The following is a 19,090-nucleotide window of genomic DNA, read 5'->3' on the forward strand; positions in this document are numbered from 1 at the left end:
CGATTTTGCAGGTTTTCCCACTTACAATGCATGTAGAAGTCTGTAATTTTTACTCTTCAACTGTGAGTGACGGAATCTAAAACAAAAATCCAGAAAATCACATTGTATGATTTTTAAGTAATTCATTTGCATTTTATCGCATGACATAAGTATTTGATACGTCAGAAAAGCAGAACTTAATATTTGCTAGAGAAACCTTTGTTTGCAATTACAGAGATCATACGTTTCCTGTAGTTCTTGAACAGGTTTGCACACACTGCTGCAGGGATTTTGGCCCACTCCTCCATACATACCTTCTCCAGATCCTTCAGGTTTCGGGGCTGTCGCTGGGCAATACGGACTTTCAGCTCCCTCCAAAGATTTTCTATTGGGTTCAGGTCTGGAGACTGGCTAGGCCACTCCAGGACCTTGAGATGCTTTTTACGGAGCCACTCCTTAGTTGCCCTGGCTGTGTGTTTCGGGTCGTTGTAATGCCGGAAGACCCAGCCACGACCAATCATCAATGCTCTTACTGAGGGAAGGAGGTTATTGGCCAAGATCTCGCGATACATGGCCCCATCCATCCATCCTCCCCTCAATACGGTGCAGCCGTCCTGTCCCCTTTGCAGAAAAGCATCCCCAAAGAATGATGTTTCCACCTCCATGCTTCACGGTTGGGATGGTGTTCTTGGGGTTATACTCATCCTTCTTCTTCCTCCAAACACAGCGAGTGGAGTTTAGACCAAAAAGCTCTATTTTTGTCTCATCAGACCACATGACCTTCTCCCAATTCCTCCTCTGGATCATCCAGATGGTCATTGGCAAACTTCAGAGGGGCCTGGACATGCGCTGGCTTGAGCAGGGGGACCTTGCGTGCGCTGCAGGATTTTAATCCATGACAGCGTAGTGTGTTACTAATGGTTTTCTTTGAGACTGTGGTCCCAGCTCTCTTCAGGTCATTGACCAGGTTACTGCCGTGTAGTTCTGGGCTGATCCCTCACCTTTCTCATGATCATTGATGCCCCACGAGGTGAGATCTTGCATGGTGCCCCAGACCAAGGGAGATTGACCGTCATCTTGAACTTCTTCCATTTTCTAATAATTGCGCCAACAGATGTTTGCCTTCTCACCAAGCTGCTTGCCTATTGTCCTGTAGCCCATCCCAGCCTTGTGCAGGTCTACAATTCTATCCCTGATGTCCTTACACAGCTCTCTGGTCTTGGCCATTGTAGAGAGGTTGGAGTCTGATTAATTTAGTGTGTGGACAGGTGTCTTTTATACAGGTAACGAGTTCAAACAGGTGCAGTTAATACAGGTAAGTAGTGGAGAACAGGAGGGCTTCTTAAAGAAAAACTAACATGTCTGTGAGAGCCGGAATTCTTACTGGTTTATAGGTGATCAAATACTTATGTCATGCAATAAAATGATAATTAATAAAAAATCATACAATGTGATTTTCTGGATTTTTGTTTTAGATTCCATCTCTCACAGTTGAAGAGTACTACCTATGACAAAAATTAGACCCCTACGTGCTTTGTAAGTAGAAAAACCTGCAAAATCTGCAGTGCAGTGTATCAAATACTTGTTCTTCCCACTGTATGTATATATATATATATATATATATATATATATATATATATATATATATATATATATATATATATATAAAAATTTGTCAATAGATGACCTGGTAAATGAGTGAACTTGAGTCCCTGTAGTCATCCAATTTGACTCTCATATGCTGTTGCTATGTATATATTTAACTAAAATGTAGATTGAATACTATCACTATCCTCTTTTTTGTTTAAAAGAGTAAGGCAATTATCATAACTTGATAAAATGTTTCATTTTACACCATTTTTTACATTTAATGACCCCTTAGCAGCTGTACAATTACATTGTAACCAAAATTAATACAATCAAAGAGATAGTTCACCCAAAAATGAAAATTCTGACTGTCATCATTTACTCTCAACCACCTGTCAGTCTAAATTTGTATGGCTTTATTCTGTGAAACACGGGAGAAGATATTTTGAGAAATGTCTGTTTTATCCATACAATGGAAGTCAATGATAACCAAAACTGTTTGGTTGCCAACAGTCTTTAAATTATCGTTGTGTTCAACAGAAGAAGAAAAAAGTAATACAGGTTTTAAAAAAAACATGAGGGTGTGTGAATGATGACAGATTTTTTTTATTTTTGGGATCCCTTTAAGGACTGTACTTATATATATATATATATATGAGAGAGAGAGAGAGAGAGAGAGAAAGAGAGTAATAAGGGCTGATTATCTATTGTTGGTGGCTCAACAAATACCCTACAATTAACAATTGCTTATTTTCAAATTTAGTTAACACAGTGTTTAAAGTTGTTGGCTTGTTCACATGTGTACACGCTGCAGCTCTTTCCAGAACTCTCCAATGCCATTTGAGAGTGCTCCCTCTGCCAGTCTCCGGCACTCACGTGGGGTAAACCCCACCAGGGCCGTACCCTTGATAGCCACTCCATGGTGTGTAGCCAGCTCTGCTACACGTTCTGTGATTAGCGAGGCTGGAGCATGGCAAAAGTTTTGCCCTCCAATGACAAAGCTTGGCCATTGTTCCTCACCATAAGATGAAGATGATGGAGGACCACCCTGAACACTCTCCACATTACAAGCGATCTCCATAACACCTTCATGTGGCAGAGCCATGACCTGAACTCCAGGGATTCCACCAGAACTGGATTCACGGATTGCTAAAGCAACAATCCGGCCCAGGGCCAGATCCTGGGTATCGATGGTCACGTTACAGTTCATGACGTAGGGGCTGGCGCCAACACCTGCGGAACAAATAGCTGTTATTTGTTTAGTTTAGAGGTTCAAATATAATCTTCTTCAATACACATTAAGATATTTTTCATGAAACCAGGAAGGTTTCTGTCCCTACATTGCAAGTACAGGTAACCAAAACTTTGAAGAAACTTTTTTTCAGCAGTGTTGTTATTTTTTCCCATTCTTTTTCCATTCTCTTAAAGGATATTAAAAAAAAAAACTTAAATAAACAGGTCTATGACATGAACCAAACAAATCAACTTTATGAGGGAATAAACTACAGTGATGCATTGCAAACAATATAAAATATATATTGCAAATACATTGCAAAATGTACATATATACACACGGACAGTGTTAGGGTGCTTTCACATGTGAATGCAGCAATCGCACTTGGGTGTGCACCAAAAGCGGACCAAACAAGCGCACATTAAAGGGATAGTTCACTTTAAAATTAAAATTCTGTCATCATTTACTCACCATCAAGTTGTTTCAAACCTGTATTAATTTATTTCTTCTGCTGAACACAAAGAAAGATATTTTGAAGAATGTCAGTAACCAAACAGTAGTCTGTACCCATTGACTTCCATAGTAGGAAAAAAAAATACTATGGAAGTCAATGGGTACAGACTACTGTTTGGTTACTGACATTCTTCAAAATATCTTTCTTTGTGTTCAGCAGAAGAAATAAATTAATACAGGTTTGAAACAACTTGAGGGTGAGTAAATGATGACAGAATTTTAATTTTAAAGTGAACTATCCCTTTAATTCTGACTATCAAAGTGCAGTTATGAAAATACGTTCAAGACCCATCTGGCCAACGAGTGATGTGGATGTTGTCACGTGACTGCATTTTGGTTCGTTTCATAAACTGATTCGGACCAGAGCAATCACTGTGGTGTGAAAAGGAACCAAAACGCCTGAAAAATGCTACAAAGTATAATTTTTCTCCCTTGGTCCGGACCAAATGAACCTAACTACAGATGTGAAAGCACCCTTTACTTCCCTCAGAATTTTTTTTTTTTAAACAATAATGTTGAAATTGCTAATAACTGCAAGAGAAGCATATACTCTCAAATCAAATTTTCTTACTAATAATAAATAAATAAAAAGTACTTCCGGAACCCAATTTTGCTCTGTTGAAGCAAAGTCTACCTTGCGGTTTCATTTCAATTGTTTCAATATTTTGTGAATGCAGATTTGAAAAATAACCTGTAATGCCGTATCTCCTTGTGGCCTGTGGACCTACATCTGGCTGGATGCTTGACATATCTTTGACCTTTTTGAACCAGCCAATCTCCTTCCTCCTTTGAGCCAGACCTCGACGCTGAGGAGAATCAGCCCATCCGAACAAAAAAGCACTGGTACCTGCCACTCGTTCTGTCAGAGCTGTAGCTAATGCTAAACAAGAAAGAAAACAGCAGTTGAGGTACATATAGACAAGGACAAAATGACAAGTTAACATTTGAAAATATATATTTTTAATCTGTAGAATAATAATACCGGTAGTGCCCTTTAAATAATGGCATGCTGAGCCCAAAATAACTCAATGCTGTTTGTGCTGCATTAGCTTTTTTTCTTTTTTTTTATACTTTAATACTATATTGAAAGCATTCAAAGTGCAAAGTGAATATTCAGAGAATGGATTTTAACATTTCTTCTGTGCATGCATGGCCACATACCCTGGGCCTCTTTTCCACAATCCTCAAGGCCCACCTCCTCCCCCAGTGGATAGAGAGGCACCAAATCCACTGCACCCATGCATGGGTGGGTGCCCTCATGGACATTCATGTCAATCAGAGAGAAAGCACGCTCACAAGCCGACAATACAGCCTCCCCTAAAATGTACAACAACAATACAGATTGGCCTCTTTTGTACAATTACTCACAAAGCAATTGTTCTCAGCAATTGGACATGTATTAAGAACGACTGGAAGGATGAGCAGGCAACTCACTTAGTAGGTCAATGCTTGCAACAATAGTGATGACAGAGCGATTGTAGTCAACATCATTGAAGATGTTCAGCACTGTGATGCCTTCACGCTTTTTTCCTAGTTTTGTCACAATAACATGCAATGAAAATATTCCTAATGTCTTCAGATACAGTTTAATGACCACAATGAAATATAATTTGGTTTAGAAGTAATTAATAAAGGCAAATTTAATCGATCCATTCCATGCATTCAGGTTCTCACCATGTGTGTCAGTGATGGCTGCTCTTGCCACTGTCTCCACCAGGTCTCTTCTCCGAGCTTCCGAGATGTTCAGGAGACATGCAACCAGCCTTCGACCAAGAGCAGAGCTGGACATCCCTCAAGAGAGCAGAAACACTTTTACAGAAACACATTTACAGACCCACACACCCCAAACCGATGGTGACTATCAGCCAACCCAGGAACGCCCATTTAAAAAAAATAATAATAATAATATTGTTAATACTTTATAATAATATTACTTAAAAACATTACTATGTTTAAAATATAGACAGAAAAGTCATGAACTTTAAGTTATATAGGTTTTATGAATATTTTCCACAAAAGGAATGAACTTTCAAGGCTGAATAGCTGTGTAAACACTCGACAGCTTTATTTTGATCAGTTTCTTTCTAACAGTCCAAAGTTTATCATACTCGTAGCTACAACAAAGAGGCATCGCATCGTAGATTATTTACTAATACGTTTTTTTACTAATACTCTTAACTGACTGACTTGTAATCATATTCACACAAACATCGTACTTGCTTTTCATGCACAAAGTTATTTGAAGGCTTGAGACTCCAGAAGCACACAACACATGCTCTCAGCTGTTTCCGCTAGCAACGTCCGAATCGTGAACGAATCGTTCTTTAGAGTCGAAACTTCTCAATGAATCAGTTAAACCATTTCACAAAAATGGTCTGAACGAAAAAAATAAAACGTATTGAAAATGTATTTATGGATTATATACACAATTGGTTATAAATATAATTAATACAATTAATTTAATATTACGTATGTTTTTGGGTTCAAAACTTGTTTTATGATCTAAATGGCCACAACAAATTGACAAATAAAGTAAGACAAAAACTTGAACAAAACAGTGCCTATATAGAACATGTTTTGCATGTAAAATGTCACGTCAGAATGTTAGGGACATCATTGTAAATAAATCGTTCTTGAACCGGTTCTTTGACGCGAATTGTTCAAAGGAACCGATTGAACCGATATGAGACATGATTAAAACACAACATACTCCGCCCCCTGAAATTTAAAAAGAAACTTAGATTTTGGACATTAGATTAAACATGGTCATGCCGCATTAATCACTACATTGTTATAGTAATGCAGTCTATCTAAATATTTTATATACTGTCCAGGGGCGCCGCTAAGGGGGGAAAAGTTAGGACGATTCTAAGGGCCCACGCACTTTTGGGGCCCCCAGAGATTGGTTTTATTAATGGAATAGGTGCGGTGGGGGGCCCAACCTCATATTCTTTCATAGGGCCTAAAATTTCTAGCGGCGCCCCTGATACTGTCTATGATCTAAATGCGTTGTCTAAATGTATCAGCACTGCCGTTGTTCATGAATGCTTTTTGGCTCCGCGCATGCGCATAGTTGTCATGTTTTGACGCTCCCCAAAAGCGCCACTTGGTGGCGTTTAATATAAACAAATCATAAACCAGACACATTTCATTATCCTGAACCGGTCGGTTAATTTCAAAATGCAAAACGACCGAATGCCCACCGGATTATCCTGAACGCAGTTAATATTTTGGATAGGGCGTTGCTTTTTGCGGCTGTTTTGCAGTGATGGTTTCGATCTTAATGCTGCAGCTCGTGCAGTCGCTGCTACATAATCCCTTTTGCTCATGGGAAGTATCCGATCAGTTGTGGCTTGTTTATCGCTAGCCGCTATAGCGAAGAAAATGAACGCCGCAGAGGGGCTGTGCGTCCCCGGGACATCCGCTGCTGCGCCCGGGCTGCTCCGCCTGACTTCAGTACCCGGTCATGATCAAAACCGCTTAAACGATGTTCTGCTCTTACGAGCAGCCACGGAAACGCAGAGACGATGCGACAACGATACAGAGAACCTGCAGAATGGAAACGATCACGTAGTCTTCTTTCCTGGAGACATTCAGGTTGGTGCAGCAGGTCATCAATCCTGAACCTGTCTTGTCATGGTACCACGACTGCATGCCCTCATAAATTACTTTCTAAACAATATGTCATGTAATAAAGCTCTCAACTGTGTCAGGAATTAGACATTGTTTATACAGTGTATGCAGTCCTCTTAATTATTAGACTAAATATACCTATTACGCGTTATAGGGAACGTGAACACCCTGTGAGAAACCTCAAGGATGAACCAAAGCATTTGATACAGTTTAGCTCGACTAATAAGCAATCTCTATATTTAGTTTTTCATTAGAGACATTGAAAACAGACCCAAGAGACGTTTTAACATCATACTCTGCAGAACAGCATTTATTTAAAACAGAAATGTTTTGCAACAATTTTGATCTATTTAATGCATCCTTGCTGGATAAAAATATTAATTTCTTTCTAAATAAAAAAACCTTACTGACATAAAACATTTGAACCATTATAGTACATGCATGCCTCATAATATTGAATATGTCTGTCTGAATAAATGGATTGGTTTTCTTTAGATAAAGTGAAGACATGCACATTTAGTTCTGATCTTTTCTTCTAGAAGACTATTAGTTAAAGCTTGAATCATTTTAATGGAAAACTATGAATTATCAGGGAATTTTAAAATGGTGATTTCCAGCCCTGAAATAGTCATAGAAATTAATATTATTTTCAGAAGTCATGGAAAAATTACTATAGTGAATATATTTGTCTAATTATGTGCAGGTGTGAGTAATGTGCATCACCCATTGTGAGAAATGTCCCTTAATCTCTATTAAACAAATTACAAATGACAAAGTCCTAAATTCATTGCTCAAAATGTGTGCGAACCCTGTTTTCGACAGTTAGCGTTTATTAAATATACTGTATATGCTGAATTAATTAAATTTCTCTTCCTCTTGACTTATGTATCCTCTCTTCATAACGCAACTTCTGATTCTCATCTTCTATCCAGAACTTCCAGCAGGAAATGGCCCTCCAGCCTGACGCTGCCCCATGGCAGTCCTGGAGCCTGGAGCGTGTCGCCCTCACCCTGGGCCACCGGTTTCCTGGCTGCCATATCTGGGTAGTCCGCGCATCCCGCATGTACCTACACAAGTTCAGCTGCTATCAGAACTTTGTAGAGAGCAACCTGTTTGGAGCACCAGAACACTCTCCAGACTACGGAGGCATTCGCCACCTGAGGGCACTCCTGGGTCATGGCATGCAGCGGGCTGGTCTCCCAAATCCTTTACCTCCTCTTAGTGGTACAGCCACCCCTGGCCCCCTTCCTGCAGGTTTCACCCTTACCATAGTGGGCTTCAGTAAAGGATGTGTTGTTCTCAATCAAATAGTGTATGAGCTGGCTGGAGCTCGAGCAGACCCCGAACTGAGGCTGTTTCTGGACAGTGTCTCGGACATGTACTGGCTGGATGGAGGACACCCTGGAGGCAGTGAGACGTGGGTGACCAATAAATGTGCTCTGGGTGAGCTGGCCTCCAGTGGGGTGGCTGTCCATGCCCACGTCACTCCGTATGAGGTAAGGGACCCGATGAGGGCATGGGTTGGGCGAGAGCACCAGCGCTTTATAAAGACTCTGGAGGATCTGGGTGCATGTCTGAACCAGAAACTGCACTTCGAGGAGGAGCCGGCGTCCATTGAGAATCACTTCAGAGTCATTCAGGAGTTCTGACTTCTTGATCTATGCTTTCAAGTCTTAACACGGAGAGTATTCTTTGTAGAGCAGACAGCTTTGTATTGCACTGATGTATTAGTTAAAAAAAAGAGCCCAACACTCATACATAGAAGAGAAGATTGAAGCTTTAAAGGGATAGCTCACAGAAATAGTGAAATACTGTCATGTCATCATTTACTTGCCCTCATGTCGTTCTAAGCCCGTAAGACTTTGGTTGATTGTTAAAACACAAATTTAGATATTTTTAAGGAAAGCTGAGAGTTTTCTGTCCCTCCATTGAAAGTCCAGGTGACCAAAACTTAGATTCAAAAAGGTCATAAAGGTGTCGCAAAATGAATCCATATGAAGCAAAAGCAAGCAGTTTGAACCTTGTGAAGAGATAAGACCACTTTATATGATGAACAGATTTCATTTAGGCTTTTATTCACATATAAACACACATACATGGAGCTCATCACATATGGTAAACAGGGAAGCTCATGCACGCATAACGTGCATTCATCATGCGCTAGAACAAACCTCATTGGTTCTCGTGCATCACACACGCACATTTGAGCTTCTGTGACGTGCTTCATGTATGTGAGTCCATCTAATCTGTTCTTCATATAAACCAATCATATGTCTTCACAAGACTTGGATTAAACTGCTTTGTTCATATGGATTCATTTTACAACACCTTTATGACCTTTTTGGATCTTCTAAGATTTGGTTACTTGGATTTGGAGGAAGAGAAACCTCTCAGGTTTCATTAAAAATATCTTAATTTGTGTTTCAAAGATTTATGAAAGTCTTATGGGTTTAGAACATGAGGGTGAGTAAATTATGACAGAATTATTATTTTTTGGGTGGTGAACTATCCCTTTAATGACCAAACTTGTAACACATTTAGCTGCCTGACATTAAGCCTTATTGTTTGCCTGTTGCACACTTACATAGGCATTGTCCGATATACTAGGATACTTGTTTTACATAGTCTATTTGGAATGCAGATATGCTTCGTAAAACGATAATCTCTTCACGTTTAAAGGGCTCTCGTTTCCTAAGAAAGGAAAAGTTAACTATCTGATAGAGGTTATTAAATTAATTTGTTGTTACAATAAATTATTAAGCTTGGATTTTCATTTCAAGTATTTGTATCCCCAATGATATATGGATACTCTTGAATGTAAAAACACTTTGTAAACTTCCTGGCCCTGCTAAGGAATATATATTAAAAACATTGCAGACAGGCAAATCCACTAAAGAGCAGTTACAGCTCCTTCATAAGCATCGTCCCATATACGATTTCATCGGTTTAATATCACAAATGTGTTCTGTGTTTAATAGTTGGTATTGCTTTTATTTGGAAATCAAACCAAATAATCTAAGGATCTTCCATTGAAATGAAATGTATAGAATATATTTTTGGTTAGATTAAAAAAATAACCTAAAACTTTAAAATATTTTATTTTCTGACTCATTCTGTAATGTTTTATTGACTGAATAATGGTAAGTATCTAAAACGCTTCCAGTATTGAATCTCAGAAGACTATACTCTAGATGGCGCACTTTGGAATGTGCTGTATTGAATAGGCCTATATCACATACTAATGAATATGCGGATTTTGTAATATCCTCAATTTAATGCGATGAATGTACTTCCTGCTTCATAGTCATTCCATCCTGATGTAATCCAATAAACATGTTGAAATGTTTCAGTGATCTGTTTAATTAGAAACATGAACTTTAATGCAATTCAAGTTGATGCAACAGGAAAAGGTACATCAAATCGACAGCTGGCATCAAGTTTCAAGATGTTAAAAGGAATTTATAAAATTAGTATGTTAGAATGATTAAAGGCATAAAAATGTTTAAAGTTAAAATGATTATTTAATTATTTTCAGTCACAGATTATGGCTTTACTATCCTTTTATGATTAATTCAATTAATCTGATAGAATGAGGGATGCATTAAAAAAAAAAAGTTTTGTTATGGGTCATAAAACAACAACATACAAAATCGATATTAAGGGTGCATCCTTTATCCTTTAGACTCGCAATGGCTTTATTAGAATTTGTAATACAATTGAACGTAATTTATTATGGTACATATAACTCAAAATACACAGTTTTCATCGTGAGTATCTTCCATTATCACTTTTTACTAAGATAGTAAGACAATCAACAAAGTTATCCCGTAAAGTGTCTTTACAAAGTTTGTGACAAGCTTTCAGCAAATACCAACTGCTCAGAAATGCACTCCAAAGTCTGGCCTATTTTGCAGCTTCAAATACCTCATGCCCCTATTGAGGCCGTTTCCCAGGCAAGGAATAGATTCATGTTTTGCTTTAAGATGACGGCATACAGCGAGCACACGACCGTGACAAGAGCCTCTCGTCTTCAGAGACAATAGCTCTATTATGATTACAGACTGGTGACATCTCTGGGAAACCGTAAGACCCTGAGCACACAAACACACATGAGCGCTTCACACCTCTTTAAACACAACAATAAGTGAAGGGCTCGACCTTTAAGACTAAATTCTGCAATACTAACATTTCCAGTTCTAACAGCCACTCAGAGAAGCTGTCAATTATATTAAACCAATAAACCCTCAGCTAGTTATATATTCACTAACCCTTGCATTACTGCACACTTTCTGATGTGCACAATTCTTCTTCCAAACTATTTTCCAACACAATAACATTCCCTTGCCCTTCATTCCAGAATTCAACCAAACGTGCTTCACTATCTCTGACATAACCATATCATTTCAACAATAACAACCAACATTAATAACCCATCTTTTCATGCCCTACATATACAAAGACCATAAATATAATAACTTTAACACAGTTTTCCTTTCTAAAACGCATTGCATATATTTATCCCCATTAAGTCCATACAAATAATTGACTTTTAATACACCAGGCCATCAGTTTAAAGGGTGTACCAGTATCTCAATTAAAACAGGGCAAACATTAATAATACATACACATAAATGTGCTGCACTGGTATTGCATGAGATCAAGTGAGGCTGTACGGCTCAAGCATTGAGGGAAACAAATGCACACAAAGGCACTCGAGAAATATACACCGGTGAACTGCAGTTACAGCTAACCCTGAGAATAAGGTTCAGAATAAATGAGTACAGAAACCAGTTAATGGCATTAGCTTAAAAACACCTGCACAAAAAAGGTAACAAAACCCTGAATTACCTCAGATTGGTGCATAGATAAAAACTGTCATTTTAAGATTATGTATATCATAGGCCATCACAGGCATTGAGATATTAGGCGCCTGCCATAGGAGAATGCTAGAATGGTACTTAACAGTTTATTATACAATAAGTTGGCAGGAAAAAAGGAAATATTTAAAACAAGAATGATTTAAAAAAACAATAGATAGACTCGATTTACTAAATAATGCTGTTACAAATATTTTCTCATATTTTAGTCACAGAAACATATAATAGAAGGTTTAAGTGCTTTCCTGATTTTCTTTAGTCATTCTCTAGAGGGAAGTTCTGTGACCAATACAAACATATTTGTGTAATCCAGGGTGTGTTGTACGTGTGTGTGTTGAGTCACATTTTTTAAGAGCCCACTAATGTCAATACCACACGAAAGGAGAGGACGTAAGTCAAAACACACACCCATACACCGAGGGCATTCCAGCACTGAACCTTTTCAACAGAGACAGTCTCACAAGGTGTTTTTGAATGAACAAGGTCTAATCATACAACCAGAACTCCCTCTGACGCTGAGACACAGAGAACAAAGACCGACATTAGTTTGCTTAAACACTCGCATCTTTCATTTAAGCAGAATTAAAAACCACTGAATGCCCTGCTGCTCTCAAGTCTTTTTCAAATCCCTTTTTGTTGCTTTAAGTGCAGTAATGGAATTAGTGTCCAGATTCATATGGGATAAGATCTGCAGAATAATTCAATTGATACTGAATGGAGATTAAAATAAAAAATATATTCAAATTAATAATTTAAAATCCAAATATGACAGGAAAAACAAAAATCTTGAGACAGGACAGCAACATAAATATTTAGATTCTCACTATTATAGTATTAATATTACACCAGATCTGGCCCTTTTGTGAAAAGATCATCTTTGGTCAACCAAAGGATGGTGAAAAAGAAGCATGTTTGCTGGTGCCGTGTGGGGGAATGTACTCAAGGACCAACATTGTGATGATGCTATTCAGTGCAAATACATTTCCCTTTAGGATCAGCATAAGTGGTCACTGTCGGCCATGGCTGACATGTCCTCCTCAAAACGAAACCTCTTGACCCGTGGCGAGTCCAGAATGTTCTCTTTGTCTTCAGGATCCTCGGGTGGCGCGGACCACTTCCCCCCGAAACTCCTTTCCCGGGGAGTGCGTGGGGTCACAGGGATCGGATCAGAACCTGGAAAGTTGATCCATAGCCAGGGATGGGTCATGCAGTCGGCTGCACTGGGACGATCCCTGAAAAAGGAGGGGAGAATTCATGTCAAGGACTTTGATATGTGGTTGAGTGGAAACTAATCTGAAACTATCGTTAGGAACAGTAATAAAACCAAAGTACATCAATTAGTTTATGACAACAAGTGCAAATTTAAAATATTAACTCTATATAGAAACAAACCTTTTTCTTTCCATTTATCCTAAACAGTCTATTTTGATTCTCAATTGTTTTGCCTTTTCTACAATTGTGAATGCATGTTTGAAGACAAACGAAAAGAAAATGAAACCTGGACTTTATACTTTGTGATAGCCAACAGTTACACAATCTATGGGAATGGATAAAGTCAATATCTGAAAACGTTGAGCCATAAAAGAGTGATCATTGGACAAGTTAATTTGTAAGCCTATTTATATGTTTGCAATGACTTCATTTCTAAAACACTGTAATGAATAATACAACCATATGACCCAGAATAATTACTGTTTTGAAAGTGGGGAAGGGTATTAGATAGCACTTATTATATGACTCTTCATTTAGAAGCAGTACATAATTTTGCACAGTACAATGACTGAGCTTGGCAAATAAACTTCACTTGCTCCAAGTGTCTGAAATGAGAGTCACTCACTCTGGTGCTTTGACCAGCAGTTTCTGGATGAAGTCGACAGCCAGCTCAGACACCCTTGAGAAGGCCTCTATGCTGTAGTCCACGTTCACCTGGGATACGTTTAGGAAGGTCTCCTGTTTATCATCGCCAGCGAAGGGAGACTCTCCCGTCACCAGCATATAGGCGATCACACCCACACTCCTGAAGTCAACGGATACACAATCAGTTTAAAACCATCTTTGACACATCGAACATCTATGAACATGGATATTCCTTTAATAGCAAAGTTGTTTGACTCAAATTGACTTCAAATCTACTGTTCAAAAGTTTGGGGTTTAGTAAGATTTATTATTAAATTGATCAAAAGTGATAGTAAAGACATTTATAATGTAACAAAATATTTCTATTTCAAACAAATGTTTGAATCCTGAAAAAAAAAAAAAAAAACCGTGGCACAAATGTTTTCAACATTGATAATAATAAGAAATGTTTTTTGAGTACCAAATCAGCATATTGAAATATTACTGAATGATTTCTGAAGGATCATGTGACACCGAAGGCTGAAAAAACTTTTTTTTTTTTTTTTTTTTTATAAAATAAATGCAGCCTTGGTGAGCCGTTTCAAAACCATTTAAAAAAATCGTACCCCAAACTTTTGAACGGTAGTGTATGGCTTTCAGAGTCTATTTTTGTCTTTACTTAACAGAATATAGTAGACAACAATTCTCATATCTCCCAACCAATGAATTTCCACAAACTGTGTATAAAAAGAAAAATGTCTATTGACCATTGAAATATCCATGACCTTCCACAAGTTTATTAATGTCCATGACATTTCCAGGTCTGGATATCAGCCAGTGGGAACCTTGTATATTGAAACACCTGATGAAAAAGATTAAGACTCACCAGAGGTCTGTTGCTGTGGTGATTGGTTCATAGTTCAAGATCTCAGGAGCTGGATATATGATCAAAAGCAAAACGACCAAATACATTACTTTCATTGAGCATGAACTCCTCTACTATAATGAGACAATGAACACAGAGATATGTGTGGATTTGAAGATGAATGAGACTAAATAAACCTTACCTACGTACTCCGGGGTTCCCAGAATCTCTCTGAGCTCCCCAGCAGAGCCTAACCGGCGGGCCAACCCAAAATCCACTATCTTTATATCCCCCATTGGGCTCAGATTGGTCAAGAGAATATTCTGGGGCTGAATGAGATAATACAGTCTCAATAAATACAACTAGTGCTATTTAGAAGAAATGCACGTGATCAAATTGAACTAGAGTAGCATCAGGCAGATCATAGTTTAAAAAGCTGTAATTTCAGGAATGAAGATGTTAAAAGCAGCCGTGCATCTAACCTTCAGGTCCAGGTGGACCACGCTGCTCTGGTGGAGGAGATGAACGCCCTCAAGCATCTGTCTGATCAGACGGGTGATCTGACCTTCAGGAAGCAGCTCCTCTGACACACAGTGATCAAATATCTCTCCACCCGCCGCACTAAGACACACACACATTCAGGGTTATTCTTAGTACTGAACCCAACGATCATTTCGTGAACAGGGACATGCAACTAATGCTTCTGGTCACAGCACTCACTATTCCAGCATTAGAACGAGGTCGTGATCGGTCTCATATACAGCATACAGGTTCACCACACGAGGGTTGTTCTTCGCCGACTCTAGAACGGCGATCTCATGAACGACCTCCGCCCTGCAGTCGCGACCTCGTCGCCGCTTCTTGATGAACTTCGCAGCGAAGACTTTCCCTGTGGCCTTTTCCACACACCGCTTCACCACTGCAAACTTTCCCCTGAAGGAGACAAACAGAGAACACAGAGAGTAAAAAAGAGGTAGAGAAAGAATAAAATGAGTGTAATGGGAGCTAAATGTGACAAGTGGAAAATTGAGAGATAAATAAAGTACCTAAATTTGTAATATCGGTCACAGTGCGCACGCATTCAGTCACACCTATAGCGGTTCTCTCATTCACAGCAAAGCTCTTACTGACACAGATAGTTATTAACTGAGTCAAACCCTCCATTAGATGTTCTCACCGTTTAATATCAGGTTAGATGACTGACGTGAGACAGTCTTTACTCGAGAAACTGCAATTACTGTCACAGCATGAACAGGTGAGACATTAGGCCACAAGCATATACTCAAAATCAATCCCACAATTATTTGGACCAGACCATCACCTTTATAAACCATTTTGTTATAGTGTATAGGATGTATCATACTGAATGTATAGTCGACCGTGCTGCATATTGCATTCTGTATCGAGTTAGATCTTGGAAATGATATATTCACAATATATACACAAACTACCGGTCAAAGGTTTAGGCTCATTTTTGAACAAAGTTTTACATACTCAACAAAGCCTGCATTTATTTGACAAAAAAAATACAGTAAAAACAAGAATATTGTGAAATATTATTATTTACAATTTAAAAGAACTGTTTTCTTTTTCAATATGTTTTCAAAATGTAATTTATTCCTGTGATGGCAAAGCTGAATTTTTTTCAGCAGCCATTACTCCAGTCTTCAGTGTCACATGATCCTTCAGAAACCAAATCAAATCAAATAGCCTATTCTTAATTTTCAAATACATTTTTAATCATATTTTAATAAAAAGTCACTTTTTATTAATTTAATGTTTTCTTGCGGATAGAAGCATTCATTTCTTTCTTAAAAAAAAAAAAAAAAAAAAAAAAAGTCAAAACTTTTGAACGGTGTATATGATAAAGAAAATCAAAACCCACCCATGAGTAGAATATTCACTATTGATATTGACCAGGGAGAAATCTCTGATATTTACTTGACCAATAAACTTATTCTCACTGGTTCTAGGCTAATTCAAAACAAAATTGCTCTTTGAGAAACTTTGCATGTCATCTTTTCATAAAACCCATAAAAAAATATCACAGTATTCAAACTTTCTTTCCACAGAACTGCACCTTCCTCCACATAAACAAAAAACAAAACATCTTCACACTGACAAGTTAAAACTTTAAGTGAACTGTGAAATGATTTCCTGTAAACAGCACAGCCGGTAGCATAGAAACAGCCCGAATATGGCTGTAAAAAGCAAATGGTATGAGAAAAAGAGGAAGAGACCAATATTACTTCCTCTTTCTCAGTATTCACAGTACAATCTACAGCACAACACAAAACTGGGTCTGGTTCCCACATGGGTTTCCTTCCTGCTAAAAGCTCCAAAGCCTTGCTGTAGAGCTTTAGCAATGACACACACACACACATATTAGTCACAGTTCAGTGAGCAAGGCCTTTCCAATCCTGAATAATACAGAAGCAGGACAGACTCCAACTCCATACGGCATACAACCTTCAGTCCTACTCACCCTGTGACAAAATAAACCAAATAAACCAAGAAAACCTCTATTCTAAAGTTTATATATCTGCTTATAATCTGGGACCACAATACCTCCCTAAATGGCAATATATGATAAATATTCCAACATGCACATTAGCAATTGGATGAAATAACATGTAAATTAAGTTAAGTTTTTATTTAGCAAAGATGCATTAAATAGGTCAAAAGTAACAATACATATTTTTAGATTTACAATAATTTATATTTAAAATAAATGCTATTGAACTTTCTACTCAACGTTGAATCCTGAAAATTAATGAATCAGGGTTTCCACAAATATATGTGGACACTATTTTCAAAGATTGACAATAAGAAATGTTTCTTGAGCAGCAAATCCGCATTTTATAATGATTTCTGAAGGATCATTTGACATTGAAGACTGGAGTAATGATGCTGAAAATTCAGCTTTGCCATCACAGGAATAAATTACATTGATTTTATTTTTTTTAAAAACTTTTTTAAATTAATGATAAATATTCTAACTATTATCATTCACGTATATTACGTGTAGAGTAGAGCAAATATAAGACTAACAGGATATAAGAGGACAAAAACATGCTACAGTTCTGTAATCTGACAGTAGTAACTTAGCCTAGCTACTTCTGTATCAGAGAATTACAAGAAATAAGACAGAACAATCACATTCACGGACAACATACCGATACATATTTACATTACTGCACTGAGCATCAGTTCTGCAGTCACTGTATTGTTTATCAACATATGAATACATTATGATAACATCAAATAAAGTATTTTAAGAAGGGAACGATTAAAGAGACACAGACTTCAGGTAACGTTAATGAGGAGTAGGCTATATTTACACACCTGCCAAGTTCGTGGCTCATGTCAAAAACGGCGTCCAGAGGATCCGTGTGGATGTGAGTGTGGATCTCTGACAGCAGAGCCGAGGATCCACTGCGACTGTCCAGTCTCCTCCGGGCCATCACCACCAGCGAGTGTCCAGTGAAGAGTGCAGACTGCTTTTATCACTTCGACAACACTCTGCTCATGTTCAGAGTCACCACCAGGAAGAAGAAAAAACACCCACTGCCACCGGCCTCTTGAAACGTTGAAACGGCTTCAGAACGAGACTTTAGTTCGCGCCGCGGTTATTCAGAAAGTGTTGCCAATAAATTATTTCACTTAACTGGAGTGAGTTCAGTTGAGTTTGAACACGACAACTGATGCTAAGAGCCTCTAGCTAGCGCAGATTAGCTCATTTAGCCCTAAACAATTCCGCAAAAACTCCTGGATTAAACTCTATCCTATATTTAGACGAACGTACGTGGAGATTCGTCTCATTTTGTTCAAAATACAAACCGGCCGACAGACAGACAGCGCTTCCTTTCACGCAGGACAAAATCACGACATTAACGTTAAGTTAGAACTGACACCCTCTTCCTCTTCTCACGGGAACAACAGTAGATGTAGTTCAACTGACAAACTATCGGTAATAAACGCTGAACGAAGAGTAAACACGCTCGTCTGGCTGCTAGTACATGCTGAGGTAAGTCGGTTTTGGATTCTGCGATTCAGATCTTGTCCACCGGTGTTTCTTCAGTTTCAAATTCTGCTCTGATGCCAGTACGAGAAGTGAGCCACTACGTCACCACCACCGTCATCATCACGGTCGTTAGAATTCGCCCATTGTACGACAGACAGACAGACAGACAGATAGACAGACAGATAGATAGATAGACAGATAGATAGACAGACAGATAGACAGACAGATAGATAGATAGATAGATAGATAGATAGATAGATAGATAGATAGATAGATAGATAGATAGATAGATAGATAGATAGATAGATAGATAGATAGATAGATAGATAGATAGATAGATAGATAGATAGATGTAGCTATACAAATAGTCTGAAATCAATAATTTGGCTTCTTAATGTTATGGCCGATAATCGATAAATGGCAGATTTATGATTTATTTAAAGTTAAAGAACATTTTATTATAGGCCACTGTCTCTTAGTGCTAGATAATTGTCAATTTTAAAATAAGTGGGAAAAATTAAATATTCGATATGCTATTGATA

At 38.2% G+C, this 19,090-nt stretch overlaps 3 protein-coding genes across 5 annotated transcripts; 1 reads left to right on the plus strand and 2 right to left on the minus strand.

Moving 5' to 3' along the window:
* Window positions 1-1,807: 1,807 nt before the first annotated feature.
* On the minus strand, window positions 1,808-5,647 carry ftcdnl1 (formiminotransferase cyclodeaminase N-terminal like 1). 3 transcript variants are annotated; one of them, XM_079619058.1, is made up of 6 exons: window positions 5,530-5,647; window positions 4,988-5,104; window positions 4,748-4,843; window positions 4,475-4,630; window positions 4,005-4,193; window positions 1,808-2,799 (listed from the first exon to the last, which is right to left on the minus strand). In XM_079619058.1, exons 2-6 carry the CDS (start codon window positions 5,100-5,102, stop codon window positions 2,360-2,362), a joined length of 996 nt encoding a protein of 331 aa, XP_079475184.1. In that variant the 5' UTR covers window positions 5,103-5,104; window positions 5,530-5,647; the 3' UTR covers window positions 1,808-2,359. The 3 variants fall into 3 exon arrangements, with proteins under 3 accessions (XP_079475184.1, XP_079475182.1, XP_079475183.1); XM_079619056.1 differs by having other exon boundaries at window positions 1,831-2,799; window positions 5,534-5,639; XM_079619057.1 differs by having other exon boundaries at window positions 1,831-2,799; window positions 4,988-5,094; window positions 5,530-5,627.
* Window positions 5,648-6,422: 775 nt separating this feature from the next.
* Window positions 6,423-10,292, plus strand: cUnh2orf69 (chromosome Un C2orf69 homolog). The gene is made up of 2 exons (XM_079617683.1): window positions 6,423-6,910; window positions 7,879-10,292. The coding sequence occupies exons 1-2, from the start codon at window positions 6,641-6,643 to the stop codon at window positions 8,593-8,595; spliced, it is 987 nt and encodes a 328-aa protein (XP_079473809.1). The 5' UTR covers window positions 6,423-6,640; the 3' UTR covers window positions 8,596-10,292.
* stk17b (serine/threonine kinase 17b (apoptosis-inducing)) lies at window positions 10,285-18,714 on the minus strand. Its single transcript, XM_079617681.1, has 7 exons — window positions 17,870-18,714; window positions 15,245-15,457; window positions 15,007-15,145; window positions 14,727-14,853; window positions 14,546-14,594; window positions 13,661-13,840; window positions 10,285-13,055 (listed from the first exon to the last, which is right to left on the minus strand). The coding sequence occupies exons 1-7, from the start codon at window positions 17,986-17,988 to the stop codon at window positions 12,818-12,820; spliced, it is 1,065 nt and encodes a 354-aa protein (XP_079473807.1). The 5' UTR covers window positions 17,989-18,714; the 3' UTR covers window positions 10,285-12,817.
* Window positions 18,715-19,090: the final 376 nt, after the last annotated feature.

The sequence above is a fragment of the Phoxinus phoxinus genome (assembly GCF_949152265.1).
Source record: "Phoxinus phoxinus genome assembly, chromosome: 7".
Taxonomy (NCBI): domain Eukaryota; kingdom Metazoa; phylum Chordata; class Actinopteri; order Cypriniformes; family Leuciscidae; genus Phoxinus; species Phoxinus phoxinus.